Source organism: Giraffa tippelskirchi, chromosome 1 (assembly GCF_054371585.1).
Source record: "Giraffa tippelskirchi isolate mGirTip1 chromosome 1, T2T-mGirTip1v1.2.pri, whole genome shotgun sequence".
Taxonomy (NCBI): domain Eukaryota; kingdom Metazoa; phylum Chordata; class Mammalia; order Artiodactyla; family Giraffidae; genus Giraffa; species Giraffa tippelskirchi.
This window is the reverse complement of record NC_137275.1, coordinates 191,487,164-191,509,044: the sequence shown is the minus strand read 5'-3', so window position 1 is coordinate 191,509,044 and position 21,881 is coordinate 191,487,164. Positions and strand designations below refer to the sequence as shown.

General features: G+C 47.5%; 2 protein-coding genes and 2 pseudogenes across 20 annotated transcripts in view; 1 reads left to right on the top strand and 3 right to left on the bottom strand.

The window, feature by feature from the left end:
- Window positions 1-443: 443 nt before the first annotated feature.
- Window positions 444-21,881, top strand: part of LOC145516729 (uncharacterized) — a 26,527-nt gene continuing 5,089 nt past the window's right edge. The window contains exons 1-8 of one of the 18 annotated variants that reach the window (XM_081518252.1): window positions 444-892; window positions 5,411-5,527; window positions 6,831-6,979; window positions 11,097-11,266; window positions 14,663-14,871; window positions 18,022-18,133; window positions 18,600-18,696; window positions 18,883-18,968. In XM_081518252.1, coding sequence (XP_081374378.1) covers window positions 808-892; window positions 5,411-5,527; window positions 6,831-6,979; window positions 11,097-11,266; window positions 14,663-14,669 — 528 coding nt within the window. In that variant the 5' untranslated portion in view covers window positions 444-807 and the 3' untranslated portion in view covers window positions 14,670-14,871; window positions 18,022-18,133; window positions 18,600-18,696; window positions 18,883-18,968. Of the gene's footprint in view, window positions 893-5,410; window positions 5,528-6,830; window positions 8,413-9,161; window positions 9,664-11,096; window positions 11,267-14,662; window positions 18,969-21,881 lie in introns of those variants that run through there. The other 17 variants (XM_081518274.1, XM_081518263.1, XM_081518329.1 and 14 more) reach the window with 17 other exon arrangements.
- Window positions 12,390-12,893, bottom strand: LOC145516765 (hydroxyacyl-thioester dehydratase type 2, mitochondrial-like; annotated as a pseudogene).
- On the bottom strand, window positions 12,922-14,228 carry LOC145539673 (ribonuclease P protein subunit p14 pseudogene; annotated as a pseudogene).
- LOC145516719 (L-gulonolactone oxidase) overlaps window positions 18,230-21,881 on the bottom strand; it is a 24,288-nt gene continuing 20,636 nt past the window's right edge. For both annotated transcript variants that reach the window (XM_081518214.1, XM_081518225.1), the window contains 2 exons: window positions 19,801-19,891; window positions 18,230-19,007 (listed from right to left, as the gene is read on the bottom strand). In XM_081518214.1, the coding sequence (XP_081374340.1) occupies window positions 18,879-19,007; window positions 19,801-19,891 (220 nt within the window). In that variant the 3' untranslated portion in view covers window positions 18,230-18,878. The remainder of the gene's footprint in view (window positions 19,008-19,800; window positions 19,892-21,881) is intronic.

Genomic DNA, 21,881 nt, shown 5'->3' with positions numbered 1-21,881 from the left:
TGCACGATGAAAACGCAGGGCCCCTTGTTCAAAAACTATTGAGAATTTCAAGACTTGGACAGTAGCTCATCAAACAACCCATGGGGCAGCAGGGTCCCATGTTCATGAAGCTCACCTGATTTGGCTGGGTCTCAAGTGGATGGGGACAATACTTACTTCAAGTCTGGGAATCAAAGAGCCAGGGAGGCCTTCTTAGTTTTCCAAATGAATCCTCTGTTCATCCCTAAGAACCTGTTTCTGTTTCCTGCAGCCTTGGCAGCCTAGCAGGTCTGCCAAGGGACCACCAGGTCACTGTAGTGGTTTGGGAAGCCATCATTTCATACTTTCTGTGTTGCATCACAACATCCCTCTCCATCACACCCCCTATATTTCTGATGCTGTTAAATGGAGCCGGAGGAGTGGCACATATGAAAAATTAACGTTCAATAGGGCAGCGAAACTGTGAGGTTTTATTTGGGAGTAGGCACCAGACAGGGGCACGGAGCATCCCTCCACTCCTGCGGAGCTGGGCGCTCGCCGTGCACGTTAATTCAGGTTCTCCCCTCCTGGAGCGCCGTGCCCCAGCTCTGAGCCCCCTGGGTGGGACCCCGCACCCCAGCGTCTGTCTCCGCCGGAGCCTTTCGCGGTGCCTAAGCGCCCCCATAAGCCCCGCGCCAGGTGCTGCACCGGACCCACCTCCCCAAATGCCCACCCCCCGCATCTCCGCACCCCTTCCCGCGCCGGGTTCCGGAAAGCTCTCCTTGCTTTCTACGGCATTCTTTGGGCGTAAGTCCTGCAGGTTTGGAGCCAGTCCCAAAGTGGGTGTATATGCAGCGGAGCGCTATAAACACAGGCGCCTCACCGTGCAGTACATGCGGCGTCGCCAGGAGGAGCTTGCGGGCGTCGCCGACGGGTGAGACGTCCCCACTCTTCCAGTCCCCTGCGCAGAACCCCGCCGCCCGGAAGATGAGCGTGGGGTGGGGATGGGGGTGGGGGTGGGGGGCCACCAGGCGAGGAGAGGGTGGTCGCTGGTAGTCACAGGGCTGTCAGAGGGGGCGCTTTGGGTGGAGTCGGAAGATCCAGGGAAGGGAGGTGGCTGGAGCCCCATCGCCAGGGAACCGTGTTGGGGACCGAAAATTGCTGGGGTCGGCGCACAGGCAGGGACTTGGGAGCCCCTTTGTTCATGAACTCCAATCACAGTTCTGTGGGGTAAACAGGATAGGTGTTAGTGAACCTCCTTGTGTGAAGGTGGGGAAATTGACATTTGGAGAACTGCCGCTGCTGCTGGAGTGGCAGAGCTGCTTCCTAATGCACCAGAGTACATCAGAGAAACGTCACACAACCTCCATCAGATTTCAGACATCTGATTCAAACTGTCACATCTTATAGATGAAAATCTGGAAGGATAAACAGAAAGAAAAATCTTCAAAGATAAACAGAAAACAGGTATCAGAATTGGGATTAGAACCTAAGTCTTGACCTTCCAGAATTTCTGAACTTGTTGGAAAAAGAAGCTGATTATTACTATTTAAGAATGGGGTTAGAAATTTAAGAATAAGTACAGATATTATAAAAGGATGCTTTTGAGAGTTCATGATAATAATAGTCGGAAATTACAGACAATTTAAATGATCAGCCATGTGGGATGGCAAAATAAGGTACACCAGATAAGGGACTATTACACAGCCCCGAAAGTGTGCTTTTAGAGTGTATTTGAAGATAGTGGTTAGATGGCATCACCAACTAGATGGACATGGGTTTGGGTGGACTCCGGGAGTTGGTAATGGCCTGGCGTGCTGCGGTTCATGGGGTGGCAAAGAGTTGGACACGACTGAGTGACTGAACTGAAGATAGTGGATGTAAAGGATCCAATTGTATGCAAATGCACAGAAAAGAGGAAAGATATCACAGTGTTAATGGTTGGCTCTGGAGGGTGTGAATTACAGGTGAATTGTTTTGTTTTTCTTTTTGGTTGAGTTTGCTATATTTGGGAAGGGAGTAGGAGAGGAGCTTGGGCTTTGGGCTTTGAACCCTGCAGCTTACTCTGCTTGACAGTGCCTTCCTTATGACTTCCTCTGGGGAAAGGAGGGCCTTTGAGAGGCTTGTTTAATCAGAGGAGTTGGCAACCAGGTGCCCTAGTGTGGAGATGGGAGGGGAGGTGAGTCAGTGCAAAGGGAGGGCCATTTGGCTGCACAGCCGCTGTTCTCGTACTGTCCTTGGGATAGTATCAATATCATCTGCAAGCTTGTTAGCACAGCAGTCTTGGAATCAGAATCTGGTGTGATAACAAGACTCTTGGCTAATTCCCAGGTACTTTAAAGGAGCCCGAAGCAGGGAGGGACCACAGGTGGCCTCTCTGTGCCTGCTTCCTTTCCTCTGTCCCTCTCTCTATGTGCCACCTCCTCTCACTTCCCCGAAAGATACTGTGCCAGTGCCCTCAATTGGTCCTACGTCTATTTTTGAAGGAGTTAGAATTTCCAATGATGACATAAGATCCTTGTGTTTACAGAACACATTCACATCGCTGAGATCTGTATTACGTCCATTTACAGATGGAAAAACTGAGGCTCAGATTTCAGTGTCTTGGTGTCAAGGAAAGAACATTGGACTGGGGGATTGGGAGAGCTGGGTTCTCATCCTGGGGTTGCCACCTGCTTGTTGCAGGCCTTGGGGAGCCTCAGCCTGTTTCTGGGCTCCACCTTACCTCTGAGGTGATTGGGTTGGAGACAGGTCTCTGTCCCAGCTCTCAGCTCCATGACTCCCATGGTCCTCAGGCTCCTGATGGGAGATCCTGTACTGACCCCTGGGTTTCCGGTCTCCTCATCCAGTAGGCCTTCCTTTGGCTTCCCTGCGTCTCTTCTTCAGGACCCAATGCCTTGTCTTCCAGTCCCAGCCTATTTCAAAGGCTAGGGTATGGATTTCTACAAAGCCTTCACTTAATGGGGGAGGAGTGCTCTGCTGGAGGGGTGTTTCTCTCTGGCTTTCTCTCTCTGGCATGACAAAGCCTCTTGTCCCTGCTCCAGGCGTTTCAGACCTCAGTGAGCAGCAGGGGCAGTGCCTGGCAGACTTGAAATAGCACCTTGGCTCAGCTGCCCACCCACCATCTCTGGGGAGGGCGGTGACCCGCTCTCCTCTCCCACGCTGCTCAGGGACCACAGCCCAGCTGCCTTACTAATTGGGTCTCAGGAGAGACTTGCCTTATTCATTTTCTCCCAAGGTTCCCGGTGGACCTGTGGAGAAACTGAGAACGGCTTCAGGGTGTGCATCGTTTCAGGAAGGGGAAAGCCCCTTCCCGTTCTTGTTAGGGGAAGCTGGTGAGTTCAGATGAGCAGTTGTGGGGAGGAGGGGTGCAGGGTGGGAGAGGGAGGAGGGAGAGGGATTTTTGTTTTGCAACAACTTCAGCTTTGGGGAAAGGATCCATTGTGTAAGACCAGCTGGTCCAGGGCTCAGGGCAGCCAGCCAAGTGATGGTGGGAGGACCTTGGGAGACGTCCTGCTGTGGCCTTAGAGGGACCAGCCAAGTGAAAGGGACCTGGTGGAGCAGGGAAGCGCTCCTCCCAGTGTTGTAGCCACGGCCACGCGTTCCGGGAAACAAACTCACTCAGAAGGACAATGCAGATAGTGGAGTGCAGTTTATTACACCGGCGGGCCCAAGGCAGAGTCTCCTCTTAGCCAAGGACTCTGACCAGTTTTTGTGAAAACCTTATATACCCTAAGTATACGTGCCCAAACCCACCCCCCCAAATTCCCTGAAACTAGTCTGAACAAATGAAAAAGAAAGATACAATCAAAGTCAACCTGTGATTCTTAAGCCTTAAACCTAGGTAGTTAACAGTGGACAATTGTCAATAGGCTTGTGGTCATTCCCCAATAAGCATAATAGAATGTATGATTCTGTTAAGTAGTTAGAATAGGAAACAGGAGTCCAGAATGGTGGTGGCTAAAGACAAGGAAAGGAAAAGCCCACGAAAATAGAACAAAGGAAGGTCCAAGGACCGGAGTGAGAACTTCAGATAGAACAGCACTCCTGGCTAAGCCCAATTTACATAGGGCAGGCTCAGGGGGAGAAAAAAAACATATAAAAAGAGGAGCCAAAGCGCTCTCTCTCCCTTTTTCTCTCTCCCGCGTTTTCTTCATGTCTTTGGGTTGACAGTCGGCAGGCCCTCATGCTTCGAGGATGGATTTTCCTGCTATTATCTAAATAAAAGAGATGTAACACTGAGCTGTAACACTGATTCGTCCAAGAGCTATAACACGGTCTGTTTGAGACCTGAGAGCTATAACGGTCTGTCCAAGACTTGAGAGCCATGACTCGCTGAGGGCTCTAATGTCCATCACTCCAAATCTTTGTTGTGATGTGACAAGAACCGAGGAACATACACTGGCGTGACAATTCTATTTGGTCACACAGATAATTAAGGTGTTCTTTTAGGCCATGGAGAGCCCTGGGGCTCTTCCTTCCGGGGGCCTGGTTTTCCAGTTGGTATGTCGTTCCCATAGATACCGGGCATATAGCTCCAAGTCCACAGTCCGGCCCAAGATGGAGTCCTGCTTTCAAGATAGAGCCTGTTCTGTTTCCTCCTTCACCAGCAGGACTTCTTCTGGGGAGGCTCCTTGCCCCCCCATCCCCCCCTACTGCACCCCCAACCCACCAATCCCTTTGGCCTTGCCCCTCCCTCTCTGTACTCCTTGAAGACCACTGTCCTCCTCGCCTCACTCTACTCCCATCCATGCCTCCTGCCTCAAGTCTCACGCTGGGGATGATAAATGGATTTATTTCCCTGTGCTGACCCAGAGGGTCTGAGGCTGTCACTGCTTCAGACCCTTGAAAAGCACTTTCAGGAGGTGTTGAGGCTTGGCTGGGGAACAGTGCTGTGATTGCTTGGTGATGCCGACAACAAGGGACTGTAGGCGCTCAGGGCTGCAGTCCCCACTTTAGGGGGATGGGAGAGGCTGGATGAGTGACCCAAGAGGGGTGTTTACAGAGTTGAGTTTGTTGAGATAGATGCCTTCTCTGAATGCAGAAATCTCATGTGCCTTTTTCAGGCATAGTCAGCTATGATGGGAAGAGAAGGAGGAGGGGGAGGGGAGGGGAGGAAGAAGAGGAAGAGGGGAGGAGGAGGAGCAGGAGGAGGGTGGCTTGGACCCGAGTCGAGTGGTTCCAAAACCAGATCCTTGTTTCTTCTGTATTAGGCTGCTTTCCTGGGGTTCTTCCTGGTACCCTGCTGCCTCCACTTTCTTTTGAAGGTGCCCAGGGCCAAAACTGATCCTTTCTTGTCAAGTCCCTGGGAGGAAAAGGCGGTGATGTGAGCTGAGAGCATAGTGGAGGGCCAGGCCTCAGCAGGGCTCCAGGAAAGCAGGCAGCGGGCTGGGCTGGACACCAGCGGGCGGTCTAGCTATTACCATGACAATCCCCTGTTCTCTACAAACAGAGATGTGCTGGGATTCCAGAATTGGAGAAGGAGGCATGATGAAGACTCTACTGCTATTGGTGGGGCTGCTGCCCAGCTGGGAGAGTGGCCAGGCAATCTCGGACAAAGAGCTCCAGGGTAAGTGACCAGGTGTGCCCTTCTGTCAGGACCCCAAGGTCAGAACCCATCGTCCTGTGCATCAGGTCTGGTTTGCTCTGCCCGGGCCCCTCTCTGAGCTCTCTGTTGCTGATCCAGGCTCTTTGTGGTTGGGTTTGCTTCCAGGCACTTTCAAGGGGACCCCAAGCCCTTTCTGGATCTTGTATCTCATCTGGCTGTTCTCTTCTCAGTCGGCTTGGCCCAGTGCCCATACCTCCCCCATGAAGCTCCATGAAGTCTGGACCATGTGGCCTCTGTGGACTTCCCCCTTGAGTTTCCATAACGCTTACTACCTGTGTCTGCCACCTTTCCAGCTACAAAACCAATGCTCTGGGTTTAGGAAAGAGAAAATATCATTCATTAGGAGGGCTTGTCATCTTTCAGAGCTAGCTTTTGGTTCCCTTCTTCTGCTAGGTCCTTCCTGACACCTGTCTTCCCTCTGCTCCACTCTTGTCCTGCGAGCTGACCAACTCTCTGGGGTAGTAGTTAGAAACCCAAATGTTGAGATCAGAGGTGGGTGGGAGTCTATCTCTGCCCTCCCAGCTGTATAACCCTGGGTAAGTATCTTGATCTCACTATGATTCTTCGTCCTCATTTGTGCAGTGAAGTAAAGGCGGTGTTGAGAGTCTTAAATAAAATGCACACGAAGTGTCTAGCGCAGTGCTTGGCCCAGGATAAGCACCAGAGAAGCGTGGGCGGTTACTTTCAGTACTTTGGTAACATTGTCTCACTGTATTTGTCAAAGGATGTGGTGTCTGATCACAGTCTCCTTGAGGGGTGGAGTAATTAAGTCAGCTCGGTGTCCCCGTCACCTGATACCATGCATTGGAACAAAAATGAAGTTCAGATGTTTGCTTAAACTGCATTCCAGAAAGGATTGTATTCAAAAGGATACTATTTTATATTTTGATGCTTAAACATCAAATTATGCTTCCAGGATTTTTTTTTTCCTTGAACATTTTCTTCTGCAGCTAGTTAGGCTCCTCCTCCAGCGCCCCAGGGGCAGACTGGGTTATTTCTCTTGGTGTTTGCTCCAGTGTTTGTATTTCTGAGCAGCTGGGTAATTGATTCTCAGGCCCTGGGTCTTCAGTGCGCCCTGGAGATGGAACCTGGAATGGAACCTGTGTCAGAATGAAGCTGGGACCCTGAAGGCTACTTGCCAGGGGGACCCCAGCCATGGCAGCCCCTAGATCCACTGGCCCTTCTGACCCTTTCAACTGGTTCCAGGACTGTATTCCCAGCACCACCCATTCACATCATCCACCTCTCTGCCCTTTTCCTGCAGAAATGTCCACCGAGGAGAGTAAGTATGTGAATAAAGAAATTGAAAATGCCCTCAAAGAGGTAAAACAGATAAAGACCCAAATAGAACAAGCCAACGAAGAGCACAAATTACTGCTCAGCTCCCTAGAGAAAGCCAAGGTGAAGAAAGAGGTAAGGCAGAGCTCCGTGTCCCCCACCTTGATCCTCTGTGCTGGAGGGAGGGAGTGGCCCTTGCTCTTCCTGGTGCTCTGACAGGTTGCCATGGTGACCTGCCATCCTTCCTTCCCGCCATGTCATCTGATGCCAGGGCCTGTGGTTAACAAATAGGGAAGGTTTATTTGCTTTTGCAAGCTTCAAGAAGTGAGATTTTTGGACCTGATTTCATTATAAGCCTGCTGCCAGATTCATTTCAATAGATTTTTCTAAACCCCAATTGTGTGCAAGCTCCAACGTCGGCTTTGGGTAGGGTCTGTCACTGTCACGGGTTAGAAGGGGGATGGCACCCTACCTTCAGGAAGCTTATCTAGTGTGGGTAATACCTTTGAGGGTACAGCAGGCACACACTGTATTGCCCACGTCTGAGTTCTGGACTCCTTTGTAAAGAGACACCTAAGTCCAACAGTGAACATACACAACTAAACCACTGTCTTCCAATAAACAGCTTATTTGTGCTGTGCTAAGTTGCTTCAGTTGTGTCCAACTCTTTGAGACCCCATGGACTGTAGCCCACCAGGCTCCTCTCTCCATGGGATTCTCCAGGCAAGACTACTGGAGCAGGTGGCCATTTCCTCTTCCAGGGGATCTTTTTGATCCAGGGATCAAACCCACGTCTCTTAAATGTCTCTTGCATTGGCAGGCGTGTTCTTACCACTACCGCCACCTGGGAAGCCCAGCTTATTTAAAAAATCAATAGTCTTTGTCAGGGTATCCTCAAATTCTACTCCTATTGCTACCCTACCCCTAATGACAGAGATGCTGAGATGGGGCCTATGGTCCCTAATGTGTGGGGTGAAATCATTATAAAGACTCAGAGAAGTTCTGCAGTAAAGAAACACATGTAACTTCATTTAACCCAAGTGCTTTCCAAATCCAATTGACCATGGAATCCATTTATTTTTTTCCTGATAGCTTGTAGCACAATTTCATGGTAGCCACTTGCAGAAATGTTGGCCTGGGTGCAGCTCTAACTTTCTCTGAAACTTAATGCCCTTTCTTGGCATGAGTAGAAATTCCTGCCATGCTATGAGAAACCTCCTGGAGTCCACGGAGAAGTGGCAAGTCTTGTTCTTGAATACTTGTGCTTCTCACTGGAATTTGATATGTGACAATCCAGGTTCTATAAAGCACATCATGTTTGGAAAAAGACTCCATGACTTCTCAGTTGAGGAATATGGGAACTGGAAAGAAAGGAATTGCCTGTGAATTGGCCTCATAGGAGATGTGGTGGCCTTCCCCATATGGGGGCAAGAGGCAGTGGACACAGACCAGGGGGACAGGGGACATGGAGCAGGAGAAGATTTCACATGGCACTTCCTGGTCAGACATTCCTAGTGAAGCTTCATCTGGGGGTATGCTGCTGCTGCTGCTGCTAAGTCGCTTCAATCGTGTCCGACTCTGTGCGACCCCATAGACGGCAGCCCACCAGACTCCACCGTCCCTAGGATTCTCCAGGCAAGAACACTGGAGTGGGTTGCCATTTCCTTCTCCAATGCATGAGAGTGAAAAGTGAAAGTGAAGTCGCTCAGTCGTGTCCAACTCTTAGCGACCCCATGGACTGCAGCCAACCAGGCTCCTCCATCCATGGGATTCTCCAAGCAAGAGTACTGGAGTAGGGTGCCATTGCCTTCTCCGATTAATAGAACTGACAACTGCCAAATCAGTCAATAAGAAAGCAAGTAAATGCTGGGCCACATGGAACAAATATACCAAGTTAATAATGAACTCTTTGTTTGCCTCTGAGATATCTCAGCCCCTCGGGCACAATCCTCCCAGACATGGATCTTGGTGGGGCAGGGATGGGCAATAACAGTGACTCCAGCCCCACCCCCACCACTCTTAATCACTAATGGTCAACACTTGCCTTCAGCCAGGTCAAGTCCACTGCAAGGTTGGGGAGAGGGATTCAGGCTACATATAGGGGAGGGAGACAGACCAGCACATTTCTTGCCCTCACTTCTTGCCTCGGGGCTTCCCAGGTGGCACGGGTGGTAAAGAACCCATCTGCCAAGGCAGGAGACTTAAAATATGAGGGTTTGGTCCCTGAGTCGGGAAGATCTCCTGGAGGAGGGCATGGCAATCCACTCCAGTATTCTTGCCTGGAGAATCCCATGGACAGAAGAGCCTGGCGAGCTAGGTCCGTGGGGTCGCAAAGAGTCAGACATGACTGAAGCGACTTGGCATGCACGTTGCCTCCAATATCAAAGGAATAAAGATTGTGATCTTCAACTGGTACCAGATGTTCTACAATCTCTTCTTGATCTCCAGACCCTTCAGTGCCCAGTTCAATAAAAAAGAGCACTTGACCCAGTCTGACTGCCAAGCAGGCATGTCACACAGCAGTGGAGGTGAAAGGTGAACCACATACTCCAGCTCATGTCCATGAAGAGACTTTTGCCCTCTTTGTGAAGGACTTTGTGTACATGGACAACATCACAGAGATCCCTGACAGCATTAAAGGAAGATATTCGTCCCCCAAATTCAAGCCTGCACCTTTTACCAGCAGCCTGGAGCAAACAAGGCATCACTCTTTAAAACAATATCCTGCGATTATCCAGGGCCCAACAAAACATTCTCTTACTCCATGTGTGTAAAAGTATCCGTTTATAGGCGTCAAACATTAAAACTAACCAAAAGTTTGATAATTCTCTTTGGGAACTTTCTGGAAATGCCTGGGTCTCTCTTGACCCTGTCACATGGAGAAGAAACCAGGGTGGAGATGAAGATAAGCCAAACCTGGGTATTTAGTGCAGCTTTACTCAGGCACTGCCTTGTGTTCATCCCCTTTAGTTCCTGAGTTCCTCAAGGAACTATTTTTCATAGCTATTTATCCACTTTCCACTGCTCCGTCCTTGGACTAGCTCCTGCTTTTGGCCTCATTTTTGTGTGTGGCGCTAGTGGTAAAGAACCTGCCTGCCAATGCAGAAGACATAAGAGACATAGGTTCAATCCCTGGGTCAGAAAGATCCCCTGAAGTAGGAAATGGCAACCCACTCCAGTATTCTTGCTTGGAGAATCCCATGAACAGAGGACCCTGGTGGGCTACAGTCCACGCGGTCGCAAAGAGTCTATGACTGAACACACACAGAGACCTATGGGTAAGTGCCAGAGTCCCGCTCCAGCCGGTCCAGGGGTCCCCAAGGGATGAACGGCGTCGGCGAAAGGAAAAGAAAGGAGACAGAGAGTTTTTTTGATGGCCCAAAGACCATAATCTTTATTGCTTTAGTCTCTATTTATATAGCACATGATCTTTTACATAATGATTCTTAAAATATTTTTCTATTCAGATCAACATCCCCTGATTCTAAGATGTGTTAAAAGTTTTTTTCCTAGTCTATTGTCACATTTTGGTTACATGTTTACCCCGAAACTTATTTTTATTTTACTAAAACATAATCTATAACTCATATTATTCCATCTACTTATTTTGTACAGCCTGCTACTACAGTGAGTACAGCGTCTTGCTTCAATGAATAAAAACTATAGCGGTGGCTAAGGGCAAAATTTTTCATAGTACAGCCATTGTCAGTGGTGGCTTGTTTACCATCTACCCACATACCACAGGACTATTTCTGGCAGGGGGAAGTCTTTTGCAGTTTACCTGGAAACTATTTACAATACAATTTATATATATCTTTTCTGTTTATGCTTAGATTCTGAGGGGAAAAGGCAATTGGCTTAGTTTCTGTAATTTTCCCTGATACATGACCCAAGTTTTCCAGTCATCAATAACAACTTCCTCATGAGGCCAGGTCACAATAGGCTTAGGGCTTGTTTTCCAAATGATCATGGCCTTATTCCCTGGCTGAATGTTAGGGACCCACCAGTCAGGGGCCTCAGTAGGTTTAATCATTTTTGGAATGTTTCTCTGGGGCAAGGGATCATTTTTCTTTTTCCTGGACTCTCATGACCTCATCATGGAAGCCCCTACAACTCCAGCCATCAAAGAATGAAACAGAGTTAGCCACAACAAAAGCATAGAAACAGGAAGGAGGGAAGGTTCCGATCCTGGAGAGAAACCGCTTTGCAGTTTCTTCTTGAGTGGTGTCGTGATTTTGTCATCCGGCAATAGATCCAGAACGGCTCCCAACAGAAAGAAAGAAACACAGCTAGCTACAACAGAAGCATAGAAACAGGAAGGAGTGAAGGTTCCGATCCTGGAGAGAAACCGCTTTGCAGTTTCTTCTTGATTGGTGCCGTGACTTTGTCACCCGGCAGTAGTTCCAGAATGGCTCCCAACAGGTAAGACCTTCCTGGTGGGGGACCCAGCGCCACCCCTTCTAAATTTGTTTTCTTTTTTTTTTTAAAAAGACTGATCTGTTCTTTAATTTTTGGCCAGGTAGCCCCAAAATCAGGAAACCTGTAACCTTTCTCACAGATGAGAATGGACAACAGCAATAGCTACTGTGTAGAGGCTGAGCTTTGTACTTACCTATTTGGATCTGTAATCTCCAACACTCCTGTGTGGTGTTGTTATCCCTGCTTTATAGATGAAACCAAGAGAGCTTATAGAAGAGTCCAAAGATGTACATAAGCCCTCCCCCAGTGACAGGAAAACCATCTGAAGGGCAAGTGACACTGAAGGGTCAAAAAATCACCGTCTTGGTATAAACAGTAATGAATTATAATAAATTCTGACTCAGAAATTGCTGAAGAACAGGATCTAAGAATATTTACTGGTAAAAGATAGGTGTTTAAAATGACCTATCTTCCATCATTGCCTTTAATAATTAAATGCTTGCTACTTATAAATTTAGTGACTTTAACAAATTTTTATTCTAAACAGATATAGGCAGGTTTGTGTTATCTAAATGCAAATCTAATTAGGTTTGAAATCCTAAAAGTAGGACATTAAGCTAAATGATAACTTTCCTAACACTTTTTTCAGAGTTTGTTTTTGTTTTTCCTTTTTTAATGGCACCTCATGGGAACCTGGTTAATAGTGTGCAACCTTAGAATCACCACTGATTTCCTGTGTGTGTGTGTGTGTGTGTGTGTGTGTGTGTGTGTGTGTGTGTGCATGCGCATGCGCTGTGCCACACGGCTTGTGGGACACAGCTCGTGCGATCATAGTTCCTTGACTAGGGATTGGATCCATGGCCCTGGCAGTGAAAGCCTGGAGTCCTAACCACTGGACCGCCAGGGAATTGCCTGTTTTTTTCTGTTTTGAAAACCTAGATAGATGATGAAGGTATTTAAGCCTGAGTGAAGCATAAGTGGACACTGGAACAACTCTTTACCTGCTCCTCTCCCCTAGTATAGGTCTATGAGCCCGTCCTTGCTGAAGAACAGCAATCCCTGTTTTCCCCAGAGGCTTTCAATACTGAAAACACTGATGCCTGAACTTGCATCTTTAAAGACTATTTCAGGATTTGGGCATTTCTGGAACCCTAACTTTAACCCAGGCTTCCATAACAGTCTTTTTACTCTAGTGCAGAACATGACACTGCAATAATGGCAATGAACTGCTTCAGCTTTTTCACTTCTGCAAAAAGCTAAAACAACTTCTCCAACATATAAAGGGGCTGGAAAGTTAATTTTCTGGGAAAGAAATACACAGCCTAGCCCCCGCATTTTACTACTGAGGAAAGCTGAAATAAGTCCATTGAAAAAACTCCATGGACAATTATCTTTCTGAATCTGGTGTGTTTTGCAAATCTTTGTCTAAGTGCAAAGGATTGACATCCCCTGTTAATTCTGAGAAGGTGGCCATGTCCCTCTGTGTGAAGGCCCAATTGAGTTCAGCCCAGTCTCCAACTCTGAGGTGCATGTGCTCTAAGGGCTGCCTACTCGGTACTGATTGGCTCAGGCAGATTCTCCCGTGAAGCCAACCCCACCAAAGGCGATGGCTGGACATTACTGGGAGCATCTTCAGCACCCTCAAATTCCATCGACAGGAGCTTTTGGGCTGTTTCAGTCTCCAAACATTATGCTGGCACCAAAAAGTACTTTTGAGAGTGAGGAATATTTTCTCAAATTGAAGACTACTCAATTCAATACTAGTTCCCTACTATTGCCAAATAATGCAAGGAGAAGTGCAGAAACCTGAATCACTCTGAAAGCACAGTTCTTGCCTTTATAGGATCCTAACAGGGTCAGAGAGCTCCACAATTTGACAAGACCACTGCTGCATATCCTCAGGATGGCTGACAGGGTCTTCTCTTCATAGGTCAGAACGTCCAAGGGTAGCGCAGCATCAACCTCACCAAACAGGTCCTTCAGGGCTGAAATAAGCAGCTGTTTGAATTGCAGCATTCAGTCCAATCCCACAATCTTGAAATTCTAGGCGGACTTTCACGTAGTGGTACTCAGAGGGATTTTTGTAAACAGTTCTTTTCTATGTGGCAGCTGAGGCTGGGATTTTTTCCAGTGCTGATCACATCTATATTGAGTCAACAGGGTGTTGGGCACTTGAAGTCGTTTTCAACTTTTTTTTGACCAACTTCTGCCACTGATTTCTCCCCTGCCTGGGGCAAGGCACATGCGCTCTGCACACGTGGTCTCAGTCCTCTCCGCCTCCCTGTGCGACTGAGACTGCGTTGTAGTCCATGGCATCCGCGGCCAGAGCGGGAGGTACCCAAGGCCGCTCCTTGCTGCCCGCCGCCCCTCCGCCTTCTGTTTTCAGTTTTTACTTTTTTATTATGTTATTTATTTGACTGCACCGGATTTCACTGCAGCAGGCAGGATCTATTTCTTTTATCAGGGATAGAACCCGGGGCCACTGCATTAGGAGCAGGTAGTCTTAACCACTGGACCACCAGGGTATCCTCCACCCCTTCTCAATTTGAAACCTACTTTTGCAGGGAGAAATCTGTTCCCATTTTGCCCCACCCCCATCCTCCAGGGTTTTCTCCCTTTTCTGAGGCCCTTCTGGTGGCTTCAGAGTTTGAGACTAGCCAGCTTCATGCCTTTAGGGTCAGCCTTGCTTGCCTTCGTGTGTGCTCAGTTGTGTCTGACTTTTTGCGACCCTATGGATTGTAGCCCACCAGGCTTCTCTGTCCTTGGGATTCTCCAGGCAAGAATACTGGAACGCGTTGTCATTTCCTTCACCAGGAGATCTCCCCAACCCAGGGGTCAAACCTGAGTCTCTTGCATTGGCAGGCAGATTCTTTACCACTGAGCCTCTTAGGTTCAGAGAGGGAGGCTTTGTTCCTCCTGAGCCTGCACCTCGCAGGATCCCCACAGCTGCCACCAGGGGGCGCATGAGTCCCTGTTCCAGGGCTGACGGTGGATGCTGACCTTGAGAAGGACCAGAGCTATGCTGTGGCTCCGCAGATGCTGGGCTTTGCTGCACTGTCCCCTCCCGTCAGCTGACCCACACGTCCCCTTGACTATCTTCCAGTCAGAGCCCCTGCTGGTGGCCAGGTTGACTTGGCCAGTTTGGGGTTATCCCCAAGCAGAGACACCTGCAAGTGAAGTGAGGGGGCATCCGTCTTGGTTTTTAAATGTCCCACATATTTGCATTTGAGAGGCTTTCTGATCAGTGGTGCATCCTTCTGGGACCCTCAGAGGTCACCTGGGACTCTCCTTTCCTCTGCTGTGCACCTGTAGGGTGCAGGGGCCAGGCGGCCACCTGAGGGGAGAAGCTGCCCACAGTCCACTTATTCCACTTGGTGAAATTTGCATATTACTTTTCAGCTGGTGACTGCTCACCCAAAATTCAACTTTGAGAGCCGCCCACAACCCAACAGCCCTGATGCTGTACTATGACTGAGCTTCACACTGGCCCAGGAGGACCTTTTCCTCATCCTTCCAGCCTACTTCAAAGATACTGCCAATGATCACTGTTTACTGTTAGAAGCACAGGTTCTGAGTCTCAGCACCCACGATTTTCCAAGTCCCCCAAGGTGAGGAGATTGTTTGCCACTGGGGCACAATATGACCCGAGGCTTGGGCCTGAGGACGGCACTGGGAGAGAGGGAAAGCCAGCCAGGGGGAATCTGGACCAGCAATGGCCAGCACGAGGCAAGGGAGGAGAGAAAAAGTGGATCTGCAGCAGTGGTGGCTTCAGGAGCACAATTTATGGCCTCAGTATACACTCAATCTCAAAAGGACTCTGCCATGAGAATTTGGGGGGGAAAAGATGACCTTCAGGCTTTAAAAGGTCTCAAATCAAAGGAAGACTAAATTAAAATTCATCAAAAGCCCGATCTAGGAAGGGGCCTCAGGTTCTCTGGTAGCTAGAAAGTCTATTTTCAGAATATTCTTTGACCTCAGCATTCCAGGAGTTGAAGTTTAACTGAATCTCAAGGTTTTGGACTTAAGCCATTGCACTGGGTATTCCTTAAAGCCTGCACTTGTCCCCCTGGGGTTCATGTAAGGTGCCATAAAACACACAGCAAACATGGCACTCCTGCCTAGAGCAAAAATGCCATCTAAAAATTTGGAAAATAAAACATTGCTCAAAAGTTTAAAACACAATTACATAATGGAATAGAATACAAAATTCACAGATTTTAAAAATTTAATTCAAGCTATTGAAAATATGGGTTTTGAGATGTACCTTGATTGAAATATTTAGGGGCACTGTCTTTCCTAAATTGCTGTGTGACATTGAACAAGCTTCCTCAACTCCCTGAGACTTGGTTTTCTCATCTGTACAACAGGGAGTGACTTGGACTCCACCTTTTCCCGAGCCTCAGGGTTTAGCCCACCACACTTTTCTTTGTATTAATGTTACCAGTCCATCTCTTTCCTTAGGTATCAGTCAGGTCCTCCAGAGAAATAGAACCAGTGTACATGTTTATGTTAGACTGATGTCAAGGAGCTGGCTCAAGTCGGACAGCTGTAGGGCAGCCCCACAGGCTGGAAACTCAGCCAGCAGCTCTTGAAATAGAATTTATTCTTCTCTTAGAAATGTCAGCTTTTGTTTTGAAGGCCTTTCTAATGTTGCATGAAGCCCATGTACATTGTTATTGTTCAGTTGCTAAGTCGTGTCTGACTCTTTGCGACCCCATGGACTGCAGCATGCCAGGCTCCCCTGTCCTCCACTATCTCACTGGAGCTTGCTCAGATCATGTCCATTGAGTTGGTGATGCTATCTAACCATCTCATCCTCTGCCGCCCCCTTCTCGTTTTGCCTTCAATCTTGAGCATCAGGGTCTTTTCCAATGAGTCGGCTCTTCGCATCAGGTAACCAAAGTATTGGAGCTTCAGCATCAGTACATTATTGAGGGTAATTTCCTTTAAATTAACTCACTGTAGATGCTCAGTGCTTCCACAAAATACCTTCAGAACAACCCCTAGGTTAGTGTTTGATGAAACGATTCAGACTGTTGTCCAGGAAGGTGACATGTGCCTACCGGCTATGCCTGGTGGTGGGGAGCAGGGCTAGTTTCATGGGTTAGCTCAGCCAGTGCTCTGCTTAGAAGGTCCCTGTGCTTTTTAATTGTATATTTTAGTTTTTGGTTGCACCGTGCAGCATGTGGGATCTTAGTTTCCTAACCAGGGATCCAACCCATGGCCCCTGCTTTGGAGTATGGAGTCTTAACCATTGGACCAGCAGGAATGTCCCAGAAGGCCCTTGTGCTTGGTTTAATGCTCTGTTGTCACCCTCTTGAAATTTGTTTTTTAATTGAAGTATAGCTGTCTTCTTGAAATTCTTCATCGTCTTGCGCTGGGCGCTGTGATTCACATAGCCTGTCCTACTGAAGGTGTAGTTTTTGCCCTTGAAATCATGGACTCGGATCTTGAGTCAGTCTCTCTGGGGAAGTTGAGTCCATGGGGACTGACCAGGTCTCCATGGCTGTGCCATTTCCCTGACACTTCATCACACATTCCCTAGCATGGCTATTTAATGTCCTATGAATGTCAGTCTTGTTTCCCTGAATTAGACTATACACTGCTTTACTTCCATTGGTGTAAAAATATATATAATATAGAATGTACCATTTTAACCATTTTTCAGTGTGCAGTTCAGTGGCATTAAGTACATTCATTTTACTTTATTTATTCACATGGCTGTACCGGGTCTTCATTGCAGCATGTGGTATGGATTGAACCTGGGCACCCTGCACTGAGAGTGTAAAGTCTTAACCACTGGACACCAGGGAAGTCCCAAGGACATTCACTTTATTGTGAAGCCATCACCAGTCTCCAGAATTTTTTATCTTCCCCAACTGGAAACTCTGTACCAGTTAAACACTATCCCCTAGCCTCCCTTTCTCCCAGCCCCCAGCACCCACTATTCTGTTTTCTGTTTCTGTGAGTCTGAATATTCTAGGTACCTCATATAAGTGGAATCATGCAGCATTTGTCTTTTTTGTGACTGGCTTATTTCAGTTAGCAGAAAGCTTTCAAGGCTCATTAATTGTAGGATATATTAAAATTTCCTTCCTTCTTAAGTCTGAGTATTATTCCACTGTATGTGGAATATGTGGACTGTATGTGGACTCATGTCCACATTTTATTTATCCAACCATCCATCAGTGGACATGTGGGTTGCTTCTACTTTTTGGCAATGGTGAACAATGCTGCTATGAATATAGGTGTGCAAATATCTGTTTGAGTCCCTGCTTTCAGTTGTTTTGGGTGTATGCCCAGAAGTGGAATTGCTGGATCATGCTTTCTGTTTTTTGAGGAACCTCTGTACTATTTTCCTTGGCAGCGGCACCATTTTATTACAGTTTCACCAGCAATGCACACAGATTCCAATTTCTCCATGTCCTTGACAACACTTGTTATTTTCTGTTGTTGTTGTTTTGAAAAGAGTAATCCTAATGCATGTAAAGTGACATCTCATTGTGATTTTATTTTCATTTCCCTAATGATTAGTGATGCGGAGCATCTTTTCATGTGCTTATTAGCCATTTGTATATTTTCTTTGGAGAAATGTGTATTCAAGTCCTTTGCCCATTTTTGATTAGTTTGTTTTTATGTTGATAAATTGTAGGCGCTCTTTGTATCTTCTGCATATTAACCTCTTATGAGACATACGATTAGAATATACATTTCTTGATCTAGGAGCCTGTCTTAAGGTTCTTTTAATTCTCCCAAAGCACTTGGCACCTTGTAGATATTCAACAAAAGCTTTGTGAAAGACTAACCACAACATGTGGGAGGTCAGAGGCCACTTGAAACTGCAAAAGGAATATGAAGAGCATTTTCCAGGTAAGTCCAAGGCCCTGGAGGGAAGCTGGGGAATCAGGGAGCCTTCTGCTCCCAAAGGATTACCTTGGAGATGGAGAGGAAGGAGTGGAGACTAAATGAACTCTTGGCCTTTATTAAAAAGAAGGCAAGGAAAGTCCCCCTTTCCAAACATCCCTGGAATAGACATGCTGCAGGTTGGGCTATGGGAGATCAGGTGGACAAGTGGACCCCTTGAAAGAGGACAGTCTCAGGGCAGGGAACATGCCTCTGAGCATCTGAAAGACCCTTGAGGGTGAAAGAAAGCAGGGCACAGCACACACGACCTCTGTGTCTAAACATATGCTGGTGGGACTCCTCCCTATAAGGGTGAGCAGGGTGACCCCTGGAGCCCTGGATACCCAGCTGGTGGGTGGAACCTGTGAATGGCCTAATCCTTACCTCCTAGACACACAGAACGTATGGGGGCTTCTCTGTCTCCTGGGAACAGGATGTGGTGACTGCAGGCTTGGGCTAAGAGGATGCTGCTGGAGAGATAAAGGGACTTGGTGCTCTTCCTTACACGAGGTGCTGTGAGGATGAAGTAGGTAGGGGATGCCCAGACCCAGGTTCCTTGCTGTGGGTCGGAGCAGCTGTGGGTGTCTTGGCAGAGGGCCTCAGGGGAGATGTCTGTTCCCCATCAGGACAGCGGGACTCTGAGCCTTCAGCCCTGTGGGAGGTGGGCCTGGAGGTGGGATGAGGTGGGCTAGACTTGTTTTCTGTTTGTGCTTCAGTAGAACACTTTCTCCAGATAAGCATTCAGGAACATCCCCGTGGGGTCCAGCTTTTCTCGGATGGCACAGAACCTCTGGAAAGCCGGGTACATTTTCTCAAAGTCCTTCCGGGTGCAGTTGTGGGCCTGAGGGAGCAACCAGAAACAACAGGCCTTGTTTCCTGGGGCTGCAATCCTGTGTCTGTGTGCCTGCATGTGTGATCCCCCATCTCTAGGCACACACAGAGCACATGCATGCAGGTATATACATGCACACACTCACAAACCCACAGGCACACACATGAATGCACACACGTGTGTACCCACACCCACGTTTGCATGTACGCACATGTATACATGCATATAGGCTCATGCACAAACCCACGTGTGGTGTGTGCGCACATATGCGCACACACACACACACACATGCATGCATGCACATACACATATAATGTAAAGAACCCAAACAGGAGGGAGGAAGTTCTTGGAAAGTAGAGAAGGAAGCGGTTAAAATGCAGTATTAAAGTTCCCGTTCCATTTGCCATTGGGCAGTGGAGGGGGCTCTGGCCCCAGTTCTACTGCTAATTAGTAAGTCCCATCATCTCTGAGAGACCCCTAGTTTCCTGTCTGCTGAATGGACTCATTGCCTTATCCTGCTTATAGGGTTTCTATGAGAATTAAATAAAATGACAGGTGAGCACTAAAAACTCAAAGGGAACTACAGTCACTGGGCTGCTGGAACATGAATGCGAGAAGCCGGTCTAGTTAAGGTAGTGAAGGTCCTCCTTCCTACGACTTGCTCAGCTCACGGTTTCCCCACGAGGTTGGAGCCCTGGGCAGGCAGGGCAACAGGAAAGAGAGGTGCCCTCTGGTGGAAGCCCTGGCTCACAGTAGCTGCCCGGCTCCCACCCATGGTGAGGCTCCGACAGACGCGTCCTACCTTGGCCCAGTGGGGCCTGCCTCCCACCTTCTTCATGATGGTCTCATAGGCCAGCCAGTAGTCCAGCCGTGGTACGTCCTTGCCGTAGGGCCTGAGGAGGGGGCAGAAGGAGGGGAGGCTATGCTCTTGTCTTGTGTGGTTTCACCCATGGTTATCAGGCATCTTGCCCAGCCCTTGTCCACTGGGCACGGATGGCAGTGACTCAGCACCCTGCAGCTTTTGCTCAGAAGGATTTGGAAAAAGTTTACAACCTCTTACATAAATTTAACTGTCAACTGAAAGTTGCTGTATTTTTGTTGTTGTTCAGTCACTCAGTCATGTCTGACTCTTTGCAACCCCCTGTGTATGAGTGTGAATAATTTAAATCAATACATTTTTTTCTTCTGTGTGTGTGTGTATATATATATACATATACACACACGTATTTAGGCCTCCCTGGTGGCTTAGTGGTAAAGAATCCACCTGCCAGTGCAGGAGATGCAGGAGACATGGGTTGGGAAGATTCCCTGGAGGAGGAAATGGCAACCCACTCCAGTATTCTTGCCTGGAAAATCCCATGAACAGAGGGAAAATCCCATGAACAGAGGAGCCTGGTAGTCCATAGGGTTGCAAAAGAGTTGGACATGACTGAGTGACTAAGCACAGCACATACACTTATTTAAAGATTTGAATTTTAAATCTAAATAGTTTAAAATGTAAATTAAAAAATTTAATGTAAAGATTATTTAAAAGATATATATATATATATAAAATCTTTATAATATAAGTAAATAGATATAAAAATATTTCTATCAGAATCACCTCATTTGATGTATGGAAATCATGGCCAATGTAACCTAGTTGGTCAGTCCTTGCTGCAAAGTCAGACTTACTGACAGAGAAGAGTCAGAACTAGCAAAAACTCAAATGTTATGATACAGCCCCCAGGGGAATTTTCTTGCTTCTGAATCTGCATTCACAGGCAGGGACAAAACGGACAGACAGCTTGAGGACTGAGCTGGGGCCTAAGTTTGTCCCTGTGTGAAATAAGCTGCCTCCCGTTTGATGTGGGTTTCTGAAATCCTCTTTTTGGCTTCTGGACTCCCCTCCAAGACAGCGCTCTCTTAAATTGTCCCTTGGGATCCCCTGAGTTTGGGGGTGTTTTACAGACTGGAGAAATAAAGCATAGATTTATTCAGATTCAGGCTGGGTGAGAGGTGGTCTGTTTGTCTTTTACAAAGTCAGGGAAGGACTATTAGTGGTGGATGGGAAGGAAGAAAGATGTGTCTTAAGCAGGAAGTTTTAGAAAAGATGAGTTTCTTAAACTGTGTGTGTCCATAAGCCTCATACGGGAGGTCATTGCCCAACCAACTCGGGAAATAATAACACAGTATGAGCATAAGGTGTTTGCCTATGGCCCCGTGGAGCTGGTTAGATGGGTACCACGTCCAGGCATAACTCTCTTTTCTGCTGAACTGAAACCTGGCCTCACAGGCCTTCTCAACCCAATGTTCCAGGCTCTCAGAATCATTGCCTAGGGCAGCACATGACACAGCATAAACTTGTCACTCCTTAATATCAGTTTTGCAAAGGGTAGCTTTGCATATTAACATTAATATTAACATTTGCCTGTATGCTCAGTCCCTCAGTTGTGTCTGACTCTTTGTGATCCCATAGGCTATAGCCCACCAGGCTCCTCTGTCCATGGAACTTTCCAGGCAAGAATACTGGAATGGGTTGCCATGCTCTCCTCCAGGGGAATCTGCTGGACCCAGGGAATCGAACCTGTGATTCTTGCATTGGCAGGTGGATTCTTTACCACTAGGGGAGCCCATTACATATTACATATTAATTAATAGTACATATTAATAATAACATTAACAATCATAATTACCATATATAAATAAAATAATTCTAATTAACAATAATATTACATATTAATTAACATTAATGACCACATTAACACAGTACAAGCTAGAAAGGGTAGTTGTTGGAACTGGAAGGAGAGAAAGACTATTTTCTGCTGCTAGGACCAGGGAAGTCTCCCTGGAGAAGGTGGCATTTGAACTGGCCTTGAAAGCTGGGGAAGGAGGGAGGGGCCC